The sequence below is a fragment of the Rhamphochromis sp. 'chilingali' genome (genome assembly GCF_963969265.1).
Source record: "Rhamphochromis sp. 'chilingali' genome assembly, chromosome: 4".
NCBI lineage: Eukaryota > Metazoa > Chordata > Actinopteri > Cichliformes > Cichlidae > Rhamphochromis > Rhamphochromis sp. 'chilingali'.
Genome location: NC_137948.1, coordinates 27,420,886 through 27,441,170, shown reverse-complemented (window position 1 = coordinate 27,441,170; position 20,285 = coordinate 27,420,886). Strand labels below are relative to the sequence as shown.

Sequence of the window (20,285 nt, the reverse complement as noted above, 5' to 3'; positions counted from 1 at the left end):
ACGGGGTTAAAAATGTTGTTTCTTAGTCACCTCTTTTTCCAGTCTTGCGTTGTTAAAACAATCTGCGCATTTTGCATTTTAGGATCATGGAGTGAAGGAAGATGAGCTACAGAGTATCCTCAGCTACCTCCTAACCATGCATGAGGTAGGCATAGACCGGCAGAGAGAGAGACCTCACCACCAGATGGCAACACAGTACCGCTACACTGCATTTAGTGTGTCTCACCATGTGATGTGGAGAGCATGAGCAAACACTTCCTGCTTCTAAACGCTGCATTACTGGTTCTTGTTATTCTTCCAAGTCTGCCAGTTTGAGGTCCTGACAGAAGTGGGGTTGTTTACAGTGAAGTGATGCATAGCAAATGAATCATTCAGATCAGTCAGTAACGCAGTGAACCTAAGTGGTGTTTACAGCACTGTCTGGAAAAGCCACCATCATGCAGCAGCCATACATTGCACAGCCTGTATGTTGTAATTCTTTAGTTCAGACGCTTGTGATGTATTCCATGTATTATTGCTGCTACTGCCACTGCTGTACAAGGCAGAAATATAAATATCAATTAGTGACTAGACATATATTTGCTTTTAGCTTAGATTAAAATACACAGTTCACTGTAAGCCCCTCATAATTTAGATATCATTGATAAAGCTGGCTCGTTTCCCACTGTCCTTTTTTAATACTACAATAGCTTCAGTCTCCTTCCTTTATGTTCCTCAGGACGACAATCTCATGGATGTGCTGCAGCTGCTGGTCGCTCTCATGTCTGAGCATCCTGGATCCATGATTCAGGCCTTTGACCAGCGGAATGGGATTCGGTAAAGATCGACTTTTATATCCATATTCATGAGCTCCTTTACAAACGGTGTGAATGGTTCCAGTTGAATTTCTTAGTTTCAGCCCTAAGATATAAGAATTGAATATGCATGTATTCATTAAAAAAGCTTTTAATGTATAAATATGTGTTTCTTTTTGTTAACGCTTAACTGTTAACTGTTTTCTGTTTTTCGTCCCACAGTGTGATTTACAAGCTTTTGGCCGCCAAAAATGAGGGAATAAGAGTCCAAGCACTCAAAGTTTTGGGCTACTTTCTGAAACACTTGTCACCAAAGTAAGTACTTTATTAGAAGTCTTTGTTCATACAAGAACACATTTTTTACTTTTAAGTGACGAAACAACAGAAAGCCAACACTGGCAGATTTTTTTTTTTTTTTTTAATAGAGTAGACTCTGCACTATCACTGCATACAAGCTGGATCTGCTGTCTCTAACCACGTGCTGTTTTTCTCTGCACTGCACTGTAAAATAAAAAGGGGGGAAAAGGGCTCTTCAAAAATTTTGCAAACGAGAGGAAAAAAGTCCTTAACTTTGTTAATTTAAGAGTTTTATTTAGATGCTTACTGGATATTTTCTTAACAGTTTTGTTAGTTCTTTATATTCTAAAAATTCAGTGCATTTTCTCATTATCCTGATTTTAACTGTATTATAGCTAAAACTCATTTTTAAAAGGATTCTTGTTAACATTTAATTTGTATTAGCCCACATGCTGACAGAACACACTAAAATAACTTAGTAAAATAAGAATTTAGCATGTCAGTATTGCCATTTTGGGTGATGATACTTAATATAAATTTACTTAATGAAATTCTAATGTTTTGGCTAATAATCACCATTGATACTGTGCAGCTTGTATTGATATAGGAGTTAGAGAAACAACTCTAACCATCGTCTTTGCAGCAGTTTTAAGCCTTGAAATCCACATGTGCACATCTGCAAGTAGTTCAGTTTTCGAGGCTATGATACAAAAGTAAAAGTGGGGCTGATGAATGATTAGAGATGAAAGCAACAAAGAAAGCAAAAACCCAGGCTTCGTCAGCGGGGATTCTCTTTTTCATTTCCTCCTTGTCAAATGTTAGCAAGAGCACAGCTGATTTGTACCGCTGCAGATTTCAAACAGAGGCGTGTAAAGATTTTTTTTTATCTTAACACGGCTCCGTTTTTTTTTTTTTATTAACATTTGAGCTATCACACACTCCAGATTTGCTTTTGTTATTCCTTATAGTGTAAAGAGTTTTGTTCACCATTGATTTTAATATTGATTTTAAAATTGAGATTCTGCTTGTGTGTTTCTGCAAACAGATATAGGTTTGGTTTATCATGTTTTCCAAAATAACAATTGTTTAAGCAAATACTGACGACTGCTGACCGACCTTTGACCTCTTTATCATTTCAATCAGGAGGAAAGCAGAGGTCATGCTAAGTCATGGCCTGTTCTCCCTGCTCACCGAACGCCTGATGCTTCACTCCAGCCACTTCACCATGACAATGTACAATGTGCTTTTTGAGGTCTGTATGCTGCCCATTCACCCTCGAGGCTCGTGCTTGCAGAGTGAAAGCTTTCTATTAACAAAACACACACTAATAACCTCTGTGTTCAGCCACATGGCCCATTTTTTCCCCCCCAATATGCTGAATTTGTGCCTTATTATCTAATCTGTCTCAGTTGTTTGTACTTGAAAATGCAATAACACATTAGGTTGACCACCAACAGAAATTTGATTTGTGAAATAATTTAGAAGCATGCAGATATCCCTGTGCTTTGTTTCTCTGTTATCCTTAAGACTTATGTGGACATTTATGACTTGAATCCCCCGATAGATTCTTACGGAGCAGATCTGCACTCAAGTGATCCATAAACAGCATCCGGACCCCGACTCCACTGTGAAGATTCTCAACCCACGTAAGTGCCTCCTCCGCGCCGCACCGCTCCCTTAAATCATCTGCCGCAGCATACCCTCTACATACCTACGGCTCTGTGCCGCAGGAGGATATTCCCCGTGGAACCGTGCGATCGCTATATACCGTCAAACAAATGAACGACATAAATTTTGCAGCCGGAGCGTATTTTCAGACTCCTGAACCTCAGATGTAAACCTTACACGAGGATGGTGCAAACACTTTGTGACAAATATACACTCGTCTGCTGGTTTTATTGAGCCTCGGCGTTGTTTTTCACGGGGATTATTTTCCATATAAAGGAAAGATAAATGTAGTGACATGATAATAATTTATTCAGGTTATAATTGTTTTTTTAATGCATTTAGGTTTAATTAATGGTGAGTTTGGATTTTTAATGTTTTTTTTCTTAAATTAAATTTTTCTTGTTTTCTTTAATTGTACAATAATTAACTTTTATATAATTTTTGCTATTTTCAATGAATGTTAAAATGAAAAATATTTGCATAGCTGATAACTATTATTACTTGGCCATTTTCTGTTTGCTTCACATTTGTATATTTAATTATAGGTGGGATAAACACAGCCCAGGATGGTGGCTTTGGTCACTTTTATTATTATTTTCTTTAGGCTGTTACTTACCTCGAATTTTACGTCAACTCACCAAATCTTTCCCTCTGTTGAAATCTTAAGTGTTCATTTCAAGCAAGAAAAGAAAACATCCCACTCTCTTTCATACTGGTGCTTTCATAGATGCATATGCAGCTAAAAAAAAGAAGCTTTAATCAGTCTGAAGTCCAAACACAAGCAAGGTTTACATCCAGCCAGACTTAATCTGACAAGGTCTTTGTGTAGTCACACATTGATTATCCCAGGCCTTTATTGCGTTAAAATCTCTCCTGCCCAACCATCCCGGACAGGCGGTATATATCATAGGAACCTTGTATGGGTTTGCGAGCATATTGTATGGAACATAGACTGGTGGTCTGTTTCTCCTTTGCCGTGTATTCTCTTGATTTAATCTGTGACAAACTCCCAAAATGGCCCCCTGATTGCAGTCTTTAGTAACGTCAGAGCCAATCAAACAAACCGAGGAAGTACCGTTTCCCTCAAATTAACTCGAGGGAAAAGAACCAAGAGCAAATGGAAAAAAGAAGGGAAAAAAAAGAAAAAAAGGAACACGCCATCCCTCCATCCTCATTCCCGGTACATGCTGGGGTAATTTTCTGGCGGTAAAGGTTCAGCGACTCATAATTTGAGTGACTAAGGCGTAGAAACAACACAACTGTCTGCCGGGGCAAGGGGGCATCGGTTAGCGCCAAGGTCTGAAGAGACGAGTGAAATCCAAGCCCTACCGTCTCTCTACTCAGAGCAAATGGACACTGACATTGTCTAGATAATTCATCTAAACAGTCAGTCTCTTTGGTTTAACCGAAGCCAAGCATTTCAGAAGGGCCTGTGACTCTGGCGCTCTCATTTGAAACAATACCAAAGCCATTACAGTATGATAAAGATCAATGGCTCTGGGCTTTTTATTCTCCTCTGTTCTGTTTTTCTTACCACGGGCGCAGATTTTCAGGTGTGCACAGCTGCAAGTTCAGATAGTTTGTGACACAATGATTTGCACATGTTGAAACCAATGTATGATATAGCTGTTGATTTGCTCGGTTTCCCCTCCTGCGACCAATCCTTTTTGTATATCCAAACACGATGCTGGCTGTTTCCAAATTCAAATGTTATTTTATAAGCCTTGAAAATACTGCTTGGCTGTTATGTATTACATTACAAAATGCACAAAGCAGATGCAGTATTTTTGATATTTTCCAGCACTGGTGCCTTTTTTTTTTTTTCTTTTTTTTTTTTTTAACTCCATAAAGCATTTTTATCTCAGACTGTAAACAGAGTGGGTTTTTTTCCCTCTTCCAGAGATTCTGAAGGTAATAGCTGCTCTGCTGAAGAACTCTCCCCCCTCTCAAGAGAGCATGGAGGTGCGCAGGGTCTTTCTGTCAGACATGATCAAACTGTTCAATAACAGCCGAGAGAACCGCAGGTAAGAATCGGACCGATTCAAAGGATAGAGAAGTACATCACACGTCAGTGCACGCTGCGTTTAGGCGCCCGTGGGATTCGCCACCTCCTCATTTGCTGCCGTTTGTTTTCAGGAGCCTGCTGCAGTGCTCGGTGTGGCAGGAGTGGATGCTCTCTCTGTGCTTCATCAACCCGCAAAACAACGAGGAGCAGAAAATCACAGAGATGGTGTACGCCATCTTCCGCATCCTGCTCTACCACGCCATCAAGTATGAGTGGGGCGGCTGGCGAGTCTGGGTGGACACCCTGTCCATCACGCACTCCAAGGTCAGCTCATTATATCCCCGCACACAGAGCTCACACACAGCTTTGTTTATCCTTCTCTACAAACTTCTTCCATTTCCTCGTCTGTTTTTCTTTTTAACATCTTACCATTATCTTTCTGTAGCAAACACACTCACCGTCTTGCTGAAGTATCGTCAGCCTTGAACACTCACAACATGACTGTAACCACAAGCCTCTTCCTCCTTTTCAATTCCTGCCAAACAGAAAGCAATGATCATTCAAAGCAATCAGTTCTTCCACCCATGTCTTTACTTTCAAATGTGACACAACACAATTCATCAAATAAAAGAATCACGCAGCATTATCATCTCGCCCGGTTACTTTCAGCAGAGGCGAGTGGGGTAATTGAACCTTGCGTCCCGGTGCCCATCAGATAAAGCTATGGAAGCTATATAGTGATTGTAATTTAAAAGCTAGTTTCAGTATAAACCAATTGGAAAGAATCCCTTCAGCCTTCCCTCTCTGTGTTTATGTATAGCGTCTCTTTCTTTCACATCACACAGATAAAAATCAACTTCTGGCACGTTTTATTTCCAAAACCTGAATTCAAAATACTGCTTTAGAAATTCAGTGTTGATATCATATTGCGCTCCTCTGTTCCAGAGCAGTGAAGTAATTGAGGCTGGTGTCAGATTGTGGTCTGGGGGGTTTTTAAGCCTGGCAGATTGAAAGTTGAGTTAAAGAAGTGCTCGTGATATGAGACGCTTCACTGTAGCCTTGAGTGCCGTGACAGGTTTCATCCAACAGGGGGCACAGAAAGACTGCCAGGGAGATCAGCGGCATGTAGGCTGCTGTGTGTGTTGGATGTGGGGTGTTTTAAAACTCCCACACATCTGAACACTGAAGCACAATGATAAGGACTCAAGAAGAAGAAAATATTGGTCAGCATATTGTAGAAGAGTGTCAGTGAAATTCTGAAAAGGTAACACGCGTATGCACAACAGCAGATGCTGCTGCAAGCTTGAGTGTCTTGAGATATTTCAAAAAGAAATAGACTGCTGGGGAGCGTGAAAAATACTAATGCTATTATTTTAGCTGTTTTGTTTTTTTGTACAATAGGGATAAACTCTATTTTTTTTCTTCCCCCCACAATGTGGTGTAATTGCAGCAAGATTAATGCTGTTTCTTCTTGACTGAAGTTACAGTTGTTCCTGCTGAATTTCACCCTTACAGTGCGTGAATAAACCCATGCACTTGTACAATGTGACACACACACACACAATGTGACACACACACACACAAATACACAGAGGGCCGGGGACTGCCTCTGAATCGAACTTGCAGCAGGTCCCACCAAGATGCATGCATCTGCTATAAAAAAAGCTAAAGAAACTCAATTGCAATTTTATTGTCCCGTTTGATAGATTTCCTGCCACCTTTGTAGCACCAAAGCTGTTTGTCACTGTTGCTATCTCCTCCCACTGCTGCAGGGCTGTGTTTGCACGCGCGATTGTAGTGCGTTTGTGCGTGCGTCCGTGCACACGCGTGCGTCTGTTGTGAGTTACCAGGCACATTTTCTTTTTGCCCTCCTTCTCTCTCGAGTTCTAGCAAGCCCTTCTCTCTGATCACATTGAATATTCATGGGAGCTGCGCGTGAACAATCAGAGAAACAAGGCCTCATAAATACAACCAGCCCACCGGGAGCCTCTTGATAAGCGCATATTATGCATTCACACATACTTGCACACCTCCTCTTTACAAAGACTTTTTATGATTGAGTTTGCCTTGTGTAAAACACGGTAAAATTATCAGTTTGATTTGTAGAGTGATGCTGTACTTGAAGCTGAGCACGGTCTGAAAAGTTGTCTGTGACTCGCACTGAAACTACTTTTTCTATTGATGCAGGATGGCTTTAAAAAATATTAGACATTACACACAGAGTTTTATTATCGTTTACAGGCTCTAATACACAGGAATTTCTGTCTAGCTATAAAAGTTTTGTTTTTAAAAATTATTTTTTTAATGTAAGTGTCGTATCTGTGATCTGAGTGTTGGCTGTTCAGATTTCTGGCTGATGGAGTGGGATGAGCAGCAGCATGTCTGCTTTTTACCTTTTTTGTTCTTGTGTTAAATTTGTGGGTTTTTCCTGGCTCAGAGTGGGTGTTTGGGTGAATGATCACTGTGTACAGTAAAAGCACAGAGTCTGTTGAATTTTTACACATATCTTGTCACTCTTTTGGCTGCACGATGAAATGATAAACATGAGGTTCCTTTGGGGCTGTCTAGAACCAGTTTGTAGGACACCAAAAATTCTTTTATGCAGTTAAAAAAAAATAAAAGGTGGTTTGTAGATAAAATAAATTGTCTTTTTTTGTGATATCATTCATTTACATGCTAGACACCTCATCACTAGGGACAGATATTGTTACTGTGCTATTTGTGCCAGTGCTGCTTATTAATATTCTTTTTCTTGATGGTTTCAATAGACATTTAATGACTTATGGCTACTTTTGACATATTGGCGAGTTTGCCGACAGCACAGCTGCTCCATAGGAAGTCAAAGAGATGACTTTGTGTTACCTTATTTAGCAGTAGTATATACATTCCCCTTTTATTTGCAGACATTAGAGATACAATGCTTACTAACAAAGGTAGCTACAAATATTGTATACCTGCTGATATTCTAATTTTCATATTTAGAGTTTGAGGAGACGATATAAGAAAAAACTATTTGCATTAAGTTGCTGTGTGCATAGTTTCCCCACACACACATGTGTGTTTGTGTGTTCATATGTGCATTTATTCACATCAATCATTAGTGTATCTGCACGAGTGTCTCTAAGTAGACAGATGTTTCTGCAGGTGGGCACGGTGACACAACAGCCCTCCCACTCTCTGCCCACATAACCCACCCAAGGTGCCCCTCGTCCGTCTCTGCACACAAATCAGTTTGAGAACGAGGAGTTCTCCGAAAGGGAGAGATCGGGGCGTGAAGGTCCCGATGCCCTTCACACTTCCACTGCTGGCTATCGTCATCACCTGCCAGACTTTTCACCACAAAGATGGCGATAAGCAGAGAGGAGCAAAGATATCTCTGACATAATTTAATACACATTAAGGTATTAAAATTCTTCGCTCAAACCCCAAGTGTAATAATTTAGTCTGTTTGAGTTTGTCATGGGGTGCTAAACATCACAGGAATAGTAGTTCAGCAAAACAGTCTTTGCCTTCTGGGATTATTAAGATTATTAAGACACACACACACTTGACTCAAGCTGTTGTTCTTGGCAAAGAGTTTAGAGAGCGATCCAGTGACGACTGGACAAAGGAAGAAAGTGAGGATCCAATGCTAGATAAAGAGCTGCGCATCAAGTGTTGTCGAGGTTATCATAGTTAACATTTTGCACATTTCCAGCATTCATATATTTAAAATATTACATATTACAAGATATATATTGTATGAAATTAATGATAACCAAATGGTGGAGATCCAAAGTGTTTTTCTGACTTTTAGTGCAAGTTAGTGCACGCTATGGAAGGATCTTTCTACAAGCTTGTCTTTTTATGGTTGTAATAAAAAATAAAAATGAAGCCTATCTGCATTAGCCTCGATCAGCAAGGCAGGACAAAACTAAGAAAAGTTTTAACAAGAAGTGAGAAAAGAAAGTACTGTGAATAGGAGAAAAACTGCATGGAGACTGCAGATGACATTGATTTTGGAGAAGGAATTGCATTTAGCAAATCGGATTACAGCCACGCTGCCCTCTCCATTTCCCCCTTGTTTTGTGGTCACTATCTATCTATCGCCAATCTAAATGGGGACTCCCAAGCTCCTACCATGGGGGTCCTCTCAAGATCAGCGCTTTGCGCCGCTCTATTACTGTAACAGGTTGTCGTTTTTATTCAGAACTTGTGAAAACTCTGCAAAAATTTCCTTTCTTTTTTAGAAGTGCAGTTAAGAATATTTAAATAGTAATAATAAAGAAAATGTCCAAGTATTATTGTGTACAAAAAACACAAAGTTGTCCAAGTTGGGTTTTGTTTGTGTTAGAGTCTTGAGGCATTTCAGATCTTTTTCTAGGATCTGGCTGTGCTGCATCCACTTAATTCCATGTTACCTGTCACATTAGAAAAGCCCACCATGTTTTTGTACATTACCATAGCATTTTTCCATAACCCACTGAGGCCAGACCGAGTCTTGGAATAGAATGAAATTAGATTAGATCAGCGCTGATGTCCTAGCCACCCAAGGCAGTTTCTATATTTTGTAGCGAAGCTAAACGCTCTTTCAAAAACCACAGAGACATATACTACCTCTGTCTAATGGTAACTGGATCTGTTACAGAGCCCCATTTAAGGCCGGCATACATCATCTTAATGTACAGACTGCATCCTGAATCTATGACGTTATGTGCTGAGCTGCTTGCCTACATAATTTCCATAGCGGTGCACTCTGAATGCAGCCTTTTAATTGCTAAAAATGCTAAATGTCAATTTAAGCTCAAACTAATGGGGTAGAAGGTCTTGCTGTGTGATCAGTGGGAAAGCGGGAGGAAGGAAGAAAGAAAGGCAGACTGCTGGTGCATTTAGAACAGGCTGTGCACTCAGAAAACAGCTATGGATTACCAATCACTGCTTCCCACTACAGAAGATTAATGAGCACCCATGTAGCAGGCTAATTTAGAACAATAACGCCTAATTAATTACAAATAATCAGCTTCTTTCTCCCCCTTCCCTTTCTTCCACTCTCAATGACTCTTTCTCCTTTTGCAATTTCTTATTTTTTTTCCTTCCTTTTCATCTCCAGCGTTCCCATTTTCTTTGTTTAGATCTCACTCTCTCTTTCTCTCTCCTCCTATCCAAATAGCCTCAGGTAAAAAAGCAGCAAAGTGGGTCTAGTTTCACTCACACAGCAGACCCCCCCCCCACCTACAACCCATCTTTGACTTTCTGTCCTCCAATCCCAGTGATTAATGCAGGGTCTTAAATTAGGCGTGGGAGGATTTGCCGATGCTGGACACGCACTCAGCGCAGCTAGGAGACACACACTAATAGTGTCTACCGCTAATCTATGACTGCTTACATGGATGGGCTCTTCCTCAAATGCCACTGCAGACTATTGTCGTTATAGACTAGCAGTCTAGTATACCTATATCAGATGGTAAGAAGACTGATAGAGGTTAATAGGCCGTGGGCAGCTGCATGTAAGAGAGGGAGAGAGAAAGTTTTAAATATGCCACAGTTAGCCACAAATGGTCCCAGTTTTCAAATATTATAAGAAGCACACAACAAACAGGCAGTTTGAGGATATCGTGCTTCCATAATTTGGGGTTTGCTGTTTGTTGGGACACGAGGAAATAAGCAGAAAATGGATACAGTGGATAAGTGGCTGGATGGTTTTTATGTTAATTTACGTTTTTTTCCAGACTTACTGAGATGTTTAGATTTCCTATAGGACAGATGTTTCTAAATTCTTTTACAGAAGTATCCCCCCCTCCCTTTTTAAAAAAAATAAAAAATAAAATGTTTAAATCCATGTAAAATGCCTGATTTGAAGTCTCCAAACACTTTGGCTGCAGCTGTGTTGGCGTTTTTGGGCTAAAAGCAACCAAATTTAGGTAACTAAAAGTGTGGCTGTGGCTCAGAAGCACATTATCGACTAATCGGAAGGCCGGTGATTTGATCTCTGGCTGCTACAGTCTATATGCCAGAGTATCCTTGGGCAAGATACAGAACCCCAGTTTGCTCCGAATGGCTTCATCTGAGTGTGAATGTTAAATGCACAAAAAGAGCTTGTGTGAATGAAACATGTTGTATAAAGTGCTCTGAGTGCTCAAGTAGAATAGAAAAGCAATATAATGAGGCCCAGTTCATTTAGCATATTTGGGTGAAAGGGAAGTGATATCAGGTTATCAGGTTAGCTGCTAATTAGTGAGAAGTACGATGCAAATAAAATACTGCGGTTTCAATCACCTGGACTGGAGCGCATTTCTTACATGGGGCTCATTTGTACAGTTAACTTTGGTGCAAGCCATGCTGTGTGTGAGATAACTATGAGGTGTAAAGTAAAGTAACTTTTTTTTTATTTGTCAAAAAAACTAAGTAGTTGTTCTCCAAAAGTTGATACTGTTCATCTGGACGTAGCATTTTCTGTGGGAGAAATGTTTCGTTACTCATCAGTGACTTCTTCAGTCTCAGCTGACTCCAAAGGTTTCTCCATCTTTGGAGATTTACTTACCTGGATGATTGACCATGCATCAAGACAAACTAAGTAGTTGTTGTTTTAGCAGAGTGGGGATTGGCTCTCTTTGTGGCTAGCTAGACATGAATATCTGATGACCTGCAGTTTTTGGTTGCTTATTGAGGAACAGATCTCACTGGATAATTTCAGTGCTAAATAGGCTCATCATCATTCTTATTAGTAATGGCATCACTGACATGTGCATATTAATACATATTTTGCTTTAAACATTTTAGTGTGTGTTATATTGGCCTGCTTATTTCCTTATTCACACAGAATCATCAGTGGATGGACTGTAATAAGCCAATGAACCAGTTTTTATCATCAAACTAGGCAAACGGAGCAGACTGATAAAGTGTGTGAACAGTACGACATTAGTTTTTCTAACATCACATGTTTTGTGTTTGCAGGTCACCTTTGAGCAACACAAAGAGAATCTGTCCCGTATGTTCCGTCAGTACCAGCATCAAGAGTCCACCGGCACGATTCGCTCCATCTCTGGTGTCAGCCAAAGCTCTGAGACTATGGAATGTGTTAATGGGCCACCTGCAGAGGAAACCGCTCCCTCCACTGTCATTGAGCTGACTGTGGACAAGCTGTCCCAGAAATCCCCTGATTCAGCATCCAGTTCCACCATTATTTCCAGTCTGCTGGAGGTTGATGATGAAAGGGGACAGGCATCCATCACTGTGTCCAACATCCTGGCCGGGGCCAAAGACGAAGAACAAGAGCAACAGCAGCTGGTGGAGGAGTCTACCAGAGATAACTCGGGTGTCAGAGAGGAGACACAAAAAGGTGCTACAGAGCAGTCGAGTGAAGACGTCAACAAAGAGAAAGCACAGACTTCTACTGGAAAAACTGCACAACATGAAACGGCTGACACAAAAGCGGTGGACGAGGGTAAAGTCTCTGCACCATCTGGTAGCGATGATGCACAGGCACCTGTAACAGATGATGAAAGATCTGAAAGTGAACAGAACAAAGGTGACTCGTCAAAGTCAATGACAGAAGACTCTTTAAATGAAGCAGAGGCTGAACCGCCAGCAGCTTCAGAGCGAGAAAACAGCGTGCTCGGTGGAGCTTCGGTCCTCAATGAGGACCTGGTTGACGTGTCATCTGTTAGCGACCAGGTCCATCCTAGCGATGCTGATGACAGCCAAGAGGAGTCCTCTTATGCTTCTGCTGCCACCGGAGAGGAAGGTGGGGAAGTGAAGAAGGACGAAGACGAACGAAGAGATGGTGGTGAAGAACAGGAGCTGAATAAGGAAGAAGAAAAAGTTGAGACACAGGAAAGTGAAGTGAAACAGACGCCTTGTGTGGAAAGCCAGACTCCTCCAGCTGAAATACCTGAGAAAAGTGTCACAGAAGCACCTAAAGAAAAAGCTGATGATGAACAGTCTTCCTCCATAGCTGAAACTACAAGCCAGCAGCCCTCAGACACCACACCGCCATCTACAGCCCAGGAGGTTACAGCGGCATCAGACTCCACTGCAGATGTCCAGCCATCAGAGACCAGCGGTGCCACTGGAGAAGAAACCCCATCTGGTGCCGCTGACAGTAGCACCACCACCACCTCTACCAGCTCCGACACTCAGAAGGGTGCAGAGTCTGTCAGCAAAACCAAAGAAATCAAAATTGCCAGACTGGACGTATCCAATGTGGCCTTAGACACCGAGAAACTTGAACTGAAGGAGACCTCTGCAACAGTATGCAATCCACCCCCTTTTTTTTAGCGCTTATGTGTTACTCAGTTGTTATAATAGTTTATTATAGTTTAGGTGTTACACAAAATTGAGCGTTTAAGTTTCAAAGTGTTTTCTCAAAGGTTCGTGTCACATTAAAACGTATGACGTTTGGCTTCCATATTTCTGTAGGAAACAAGCCAAGGTCAGTCAGCAGCTGCTGCATCAACAGCCACAGGAAGTTCTTCAGGCCAGCCAACAGACAGCAGCACCCCTGCACCTCGCTCCACCATGTTTCGCATCCCAGAATTCCGCTGGTCCCACATGCACCAGCGTCTCCTCGCTGACCTGCTCTTCTCGATTGAGACAGATGTCCAGATGTGGAGAAGGTAGGACGACAGTCCGCGGGCTCTGATTTTATTAATGCTTCAATAAACAGAAACACGGATTTATCAACTAAAGATTTTTTGAGGAACATGCAGAAGTTTTATGGGTTTTTTTTTTTTTTGTTTGTTTGGTTAGGTTGTGATTGACTCAATTTAGCATAAAGACTGGAAAGTGCAAAAAATGCTGGTTTACTGTCTTGTTCAGAAAATTACGAGTTAGCAGGCTTTTAAAAACAATGTAACTCTAAATCTGTAATTGTCAGAATGGTGTAATCTTATCAAATTGTTGAGCAAATAAGTGAGTTTTTCAGTCATTCTTTATCGAAATTGGTTTGTAACAGATCCTGAGCTAGAAAAGTGCATTAGAACTGTGCAATGGGACCAGATATTAAAGTAAGTGTCTAAATAAAAGAAGAAGAAGCCACATAGCTTTACGCTGTGTGAGTGTGGCTTGAGGTGAATTTAGAGGAGCCTTAACCTCCTAAGACCCGAACTCTTCCACGACATGCATTTTTAATTTCTCTTTGATATTTGGTCACATTGGGGCCCGATGAATGTAAAAACAAAGAATTACCAGATTTTATTTTATTTTTTTTTACCTTTTTTTTGTTTTTAAGAAAAATGTGAGCAACATTTGTTTAAAACTTTGATAGAACAGTGGCAGTATAATGTCCTCGTAAGTGGATATCAGGCCCATGTAGAGCAAAATTGAGTATTTTGGTCTAAATAACCCAAAATGTGATGTCCACATATGTGGACGGCAGGTCCTAGGAGGTTAATACTTCATTGCAATAACTAAAACCATCTTCTTGTCTTTTGCCTTTTAGTCACTCCACAAAGACGATTCTGGACTTTGTAAACAGCAGCGAGAATGTGGTGTTTGTCCACAACAGCATACACCTCATATCCCAGGTGGTGGACAATCTCGTCATGGCTTGCGGAGGCATTTTACCTCTGCTCTCAGCTGCTACATCTTCCTCCGTGAGTCCTTTGCTGCACGTGTGATTTTACGTTTGTATTTGTGTGGCTGTGGCTCCGGTCACAGGAAGTTATCCATCCACATTGACCTTTCCCCAATCACATTAGACTACAGTTAGCTGCTTCCTAACAACGTTAGTTTGTTTTAGTCCTGTCTGACCTCAGTGACAGCCGCTCTCTTGCACCATTCTTTGCTTCTGCCAATGACCTGACCGGTCTAAGGAGCGGGTTCACTTCCATTATAATTGATTTACATTCAGTTGTGTGGGCTCTGTAACCAGATTTCAACCTGAATGTGAAAAATTGCATTTTCACATGCCTTGATGTATTTTCAGTGCTGCACACGTTACGTATGTAACAACTTACTAACTGTGATAAATCACTGGTTATTCAACATAAGTCGAGGCTTCTGACCAGGGTAAAACCTGACTGTAATGTTACTTTTGAGAGAAAATGTTTAGAGAGGTTTCCTCATTATTACTTTTATTATTTATATATTTTTTCCTCTTTCTCTCTCGACTTTCAGCATGAGCTAGAAAACATCGAGCCCTCCCATGGCTTGTCAGTGGAGGCTTCGGTCACCTTCTTGCAGCGCCTCGTCAACCTTGTGGATGTTCTTATTTTTGCCAGCTCGCTCAACTTCACAGAGATAGAAGCTGAGAAAAACATGTCATCAGGAGGCATCCTCCGACAGTGCCTTCGCCTCGGTATGCACCTTGTCATTATTCCTGAGCTTCTAACTAGCTTTATTTCTCTTGTTTGGTCCTCTGCTTTTTTTCTGTCTTGCTGAGTTTTTACATGTGTAGCTGGCTTTCAAGTGAATTTCCCACTTCTGTTTCATCCTTTTACTAACCCCACCCCTCATCCCCCTCCCGCTCATTGATCCACCTTACATCAGCTGGCAGCAGCCTGCTGTATTAGCCCCAGTCATGGCTCCCTACAGTGTTTTTGACCCTCTCTTCTGTATTCTTCCTCTCAATCTTCAGCTCCAGCTCCCACTCGGATCCCCCTCGCCTCGTTCACCCCGCTCATATCAGCCCTCTCTTATCTTGTTATTATAACCCTCCTGCATGGCAACACTTTAAAATGGCTGCTCGCATGATATAGTGAGTTGTTCATAATGGCCTTGGCTGTACTGTACTGCTGCGTAGCCCGAGGCCTTTGTCTGCCTTCTGTTCCAGGCTATTAAAGTTTCCCCTGACAGCATCAAAAGCCCAGCCTCACAATCACTGAATAAAAGATATTGAAAATCTTACATTATTCATTTAATTTTTTTTTCTTTTGCAGCACACCTTATCAACGCAGCATGCACAGATTAAAAATGAAAGTAGTACAGTATACTTTGTACTTAAGCTATAAAAAAATTATTGAATTTTCTTTGGATATTTAATGCTGCACATTCAGGTATCTGTTTCTGCTTTTAAACACAGTCCAGCCCACAAACAAAATGGCTGTCAAGAGGCCGACTTGTTATCTAAAAACGCTTGTTCCCTCTGATGTCGCTGCTGCTGCTGTGTGTGTTTTACAGGAAAACGATGCCACCATAGCACAGGTTCAGTTTTAGAAAGCAGCCGCTATGAAATGAATATTTGATGAGGTATGCGCTCCCCATTGCTGGCACCTAATCTGATTTTGGAAAACTGTAACAAGGTTTTAGCGTCTCCGCCCCTCCCTCTCCTCTCTTTTTTTCTTCCTTTTATAAATGGTCGTATGAAAGAGTGGTCCTAATGGAAAAAGCGAGCCCATTTCCAGACGGAATAATTCCCTCCTTCGTAATCTAAATGCCTCAGAGTTAACATTTGTCAGTTGTCACGCTCTGAGCAGTGGGGGTTGGGAGGGGTCCAAAGAGGAGCAATACATTAAATTACAAATGTTAAGTGTGCCAGTTCTCAACCCACCTAAAGTTGTCGGACAACGAGGTTTTCTTTCCTTTTTTTTCGTCTTTTTTTTGTCCGTTGAAGGGTGTATCGCGCTGCCTACTCAGCATGTGCACACCCGGCAGTGTCATTTGTTATGGGAGCTGCACACAGTGGATGTGATTCAAGAGCACACCCTTGCACTATGACCTTGGGAGGAGAGGTGGAGCAGGGAAGAGTGAACGATGCTGCCAGAGTTGGCCAGAGCACTGACCTTGTCACGGCCCCGCTTTTTCTCTCCTGTTTTTGTCTCTGCTCGCTCCGCTCGCGGCTCAGTTTTACGCGCTCTTTTGTTGTGTTCGGAGGCTTGTAAATACAAAGACTTAAAATTTTGTGTTCACATCCCCCCGACAATGATTTTATTTGTATGATGTCACATAAGATCTCTTTCTCCGTCCCTCCCTAGTGTGTGCTATTGCAGTGAGAAACTGTCTGGAGTGTCAGCAAGCCCAGTTTAAGAACGGCGCAGACAGCTCAGCCCGCAGCTACACAGCCATGCAAGGCACTTTGCTTGGAACAGCCAAGTCTGCATCTGCGCAGGCAAGTACTTGAAATGATCACCTTAACTTACATTTTCTGCTGTTTTAAATTCCTCTACCATCAAACGCAAAATAACATCATACTTTTCAGTGACTGGTTCCCACATTTGTGCTGATTATCTTTTGTATAACGCACATTTTTGTCCTTCTCCTGTCCTCAGTAGGCAACCAGAAGGCGCTTTGCCCTTTGTCCTGTTCACAAGTGTTATTGCATTAGCTCATATCTTATTATGTTACCACACGGGTTGCTATTTGTTACACTAGACTAAGCCCTTTGTCATTGCCCCTTTGATTTGATATAGTGACTTCCAGTAAAAGTCATGTTGTTCTTCCCTGAACCGGGTGTTAAACCTCATTTATAATGCAGTGGCTCTATAGAAAAGCCATTATGTTAAGGACACGGTCTCAGGAGGGATAGCTTCCCTAAGCTGTTAAACCTTACCCTGCTCCTTGAAGGATTAATAAACACCCAGAACGGTGTAAACGTGCACGTGCGGTTTACACTTCCCTTGCAGATAATAATACATTTCACATGATAATTGCTTGATTTTTAATGCGTGCATGCAGAGTCCTGTTGATGCTGTGACAGGTGGCATGTCTCCAGTGAGAGATTTAGACCGGCTGCTTCAGGACATGGACATAAACCGCCTCAGGGCTGTCGTCTTCAGAGACATTGTGAGTTGTCCAGCAGACACGTTCGCATGCCTGTACACAGCACTCATAACGTGTATGAAATCACCTTTTCTAGCATCCTCTAACCTCTGGTGCTTTTCAAAGAGGACGCACGTACAGATTGTTTAGTGTGTTGTTTGTTTCAGGAGGACGGTAAGCAGGCTCAGTTTCTGGCTCTTGCCGTCGTCTACTTCATCTCAGTCCTCATGGTGTCCAAGTACCGTGACATCCTGGAGCCCCACAATGACAAGAAACACCCTCAACGCTCCCAGTCTGCAAGGAGTACAGGTATACAGAACCTTCAAGAAAAAAAATCATCTGACGCATTTATGTGCATCAGAATGAAGCAAGTTGTTGTTTTCAACAACTTGAAAAGGATCTATGAATCCTGACTTTTTCCTTTTTTCTTTTTTTTCTTTTTTTTTTTAATAAGTGGGTTCATGTACTGCATAGTGTTCGACTATAAAACAAACAAACAGCTGCTAATCATCTTAAGAAAAATTGTTAAAGTTTGTGTATTTTTATTTGACCTGCAGATTGTTTTGGTGTGCGTTTCTCCTGATTGTGATTGTAACTTGCCATGTAAATAAATCACCTAATCTCACACACATTCACACTGATTCATCAGGAGGAACCTGAAGTTCAGTATCTTGCCCAAGCAGGGATTGAATCACCAACCTTCTGATTTGTAGATGACGTGCTCTACCTCCTGAGCAGGGTGTATGCCACAAAGAAAAAAATAGTTCCATGATAATTCCTCTGTCCCCGCCCTCTGTTTTTGATACATTAAGCATTATTAGACAAGTGCCATGTAACTCAGTCAATTTTAAGAAAAGAGACATTTCTGCTGTGCAGCCAATATCTCAGTAACGGGTCAAATCTAGACGACAGTCCAGAAGAAAAATATGTAAATCAGGTTTCCCTGATGGAATTGGATACTCTTATTTGTTATTATTTATGTCCTCACAGATAGTGTTGCTGTTTCAGGTAGCACAGAAGGAGAGAACGGCTTCTCTCTGCGCCGCTATGATTCCGGCATCGGAGATGACCACACCTCAACTGCCGCAAGCGACGCAGATCTGTCATCCTCCGGTGGAACTCACGCTCCCGATGCCATTTCAGAGGCCTTGTCCACGCTGTCGTCTGAGGTCAGACCTGCTATGTCTGCTGACTCAAAGGGTAAAAATGTGAAGGACATTCTGCGCAGCCTGGTGAGCGCTCCAACTGATGATATCGTGGTGGATCCAAGCCTGTTGCCGCCAGCGTTCCTGGGAAGTGTGAGCGATGCGGCCAGAGAACCATCGCCACAGTTCCGCTCTTTTGATAGGTGAGGGTGTGAACATGGATTGACATACACTTAAAAAGCACATATGGTGTTTATAGTCTCAACGTTTGCATTTGACAGTTCCACAGGATTTTACTCCCAACATGACTGCGGGAGACCTTTGAAAGTTAAACCTTGAATGCATCTTTGTTTTATTTCCTTAGAGGGGGCTTTAGAGGATCTTGAAAAGCATTTAGTAACAAAAGCCCCTTTGGACTAGGAGTCTTTGTTGGTGACGACTTCTCTCTTTACTAAGGTCCTCACCTCATGCAGACTTCCTCCTTTCAAAGAACTGTTTTAAGACGGAGAAAAAGCTTTGAGGAAAGCTTTTGTCTGTCCCTGTTTAACAGTTATCAGGGGTTCCCTCCTTTCTTAAAGTAAAAAAAAAAAATGTGTATAATTTGCGTTATCTCCAGCGGTATGGGGTGAACAGTCAGGAGTAAGGCTTCAAAAGCAGAGCAGGGTACTGAAGTCACAGACGGGCTCAGGTGAGGGAGGATGGTTACTGGTCTGGTTTGCATTTGGAGCGCTGTTTCGCACATAGACTTTTACAAACGGGTCGATTTTGGCGGGGGTGGGGAGGGTAAAGAGGGAGAGGCACAGAGATGGGAGAAGTGGGAGAAGGAAGCCGTCACGGGGAAGCGTGTCAAGTCAAAAGTTCTCACGCACCAAAGAAAACATTTCTACATTTTTCTCTTTGTCACTCACAAACACGCTCACACTCAGTCAGTCTGCCTGCCCCCCAACTGTGGGAATTCCACGGCATCTCTGTGATCGCGTGTCTTTATCTGAGGAATGCTTTGTCAGGTCTCAGGGCGCTCCTCATATCAGGGGGATTAGACTGGCTCCTGTCCGCTGAGCACACTCAGTAGGAAGAGAGGACGTCAGGAGAGCTGGAGAACGTAGACTAACAGCTCACTTGCTGGTTATGGGAGCCTCTGCATGCAGGGCACGATGACAGTAGACTTTACCCCAGTTACCTTTTTATTAATCACTTGCACATCTGCACAAAAAAATTAATATCAAATCCAGGTGGAGGTTAACAAGTCCAGACTTTTATATTATTTTAAACTGAAAACCAGCATCTTATTCATATTATTCACACAATATTCAATCACCAGAATTATTCTTTAAGCAGAAAAAAATCAATGAACTCTTTGGTCTATATTGTATGATTATATATTAGATAGTATTATTATTATTAAAAATAACAATTAATTGGGACTGAAGAGAATTTTAAAAAAGTGGATACCACCAAATGTTTGGCTTTATTGATTGATCAGTCACTTCAGCTTTTAGTGTGTCCTGCACACACTACTGTCTGTCAGTGTGCCAAGTTATTTTGATGCCTCCGAGTCAAAACTACCCCTCCCATTCATGTCATCCTCTGGTTTTAAGCCTATATTTATTCTCGGTTTACTGCTTTTTATCACCCCGCTGTCTCTCAACCCTTACCAATTACCTCTCGACACATGTAGATATGTTCCAATGGTGTTTATTA

The 20,285-nt window shown here is 41.7% G+C and overlaps 1 protein-coding gene across 7 annotated transcripts in view; it reads left to right on the top strand.

The window, feature by feature from the left end:
- The window catches only part of lrba (LPS-responsive vesicle trafficking, beach and anchor containing), a 172,739-nt gene that overhangs the window by 37,649 nt on the left and 114,805 nt on the right, over window positions 1-20,285 (top strand). For 6 of the 7 annotated variants that reach the window (XM_080880587.1, XM_080880584.1, XM_080880586.1 and 3 more), the window contains exons 15-29: window positions 83-145; window positions 719-816; window positions 1,017-1,109; window positions 2,235-2,343; window positions 2,656-2,737; window positions 4,660-4,783; window positions 4,896-5,088; window positions 11,698-12,993; window positions 13,162-13,358; window positions 14,183-14,336; window positions 14,860-15,040; window positions 16,656-16,789; window positions 17,356-17,463; window positions 17,607-17,748; window positions 18,448-18,787. In XM_080880587.1, the coding sequence (XP_080736713.1) occupies window positions 83-145; window positions 719-816; window positions 1,017-1,109; window positions 2,235-2,343; window positions 2,656-2,737; window positions 4,660-4,783; window positions 4,896-5,088; window positions 11,698-12,993; window positions 13,162-13,358; window positions 14,183-14,336; window positions 14,860-15,040; window positions 16,656-16,789; window positions 17,356-17,463; window positions 17,607-17,748; window positions 18,448-18,787 (3,314 nt within the window). The remainder of the gene's footprint in view (window positions 1-82; window positions 146-718; window positions 817-1,016; window positions 1,110-2,234; window positions 2,344-2,655; window positions 2,738-4,659; window positions 4,784-4,895; window positions 5,089-11,697; window positions 12,994-13,161; window positions 13,359-14,182; window positions 14,337-14,859; window positions 15,041-16,655; window positions 16,790-17,355; window positions 17,464-17,606; window positions 17,749-18,447; window positions 18,788-20,285) is intronic. The other variant, XM_080880583.1, reaches the window with a different exon arrangement.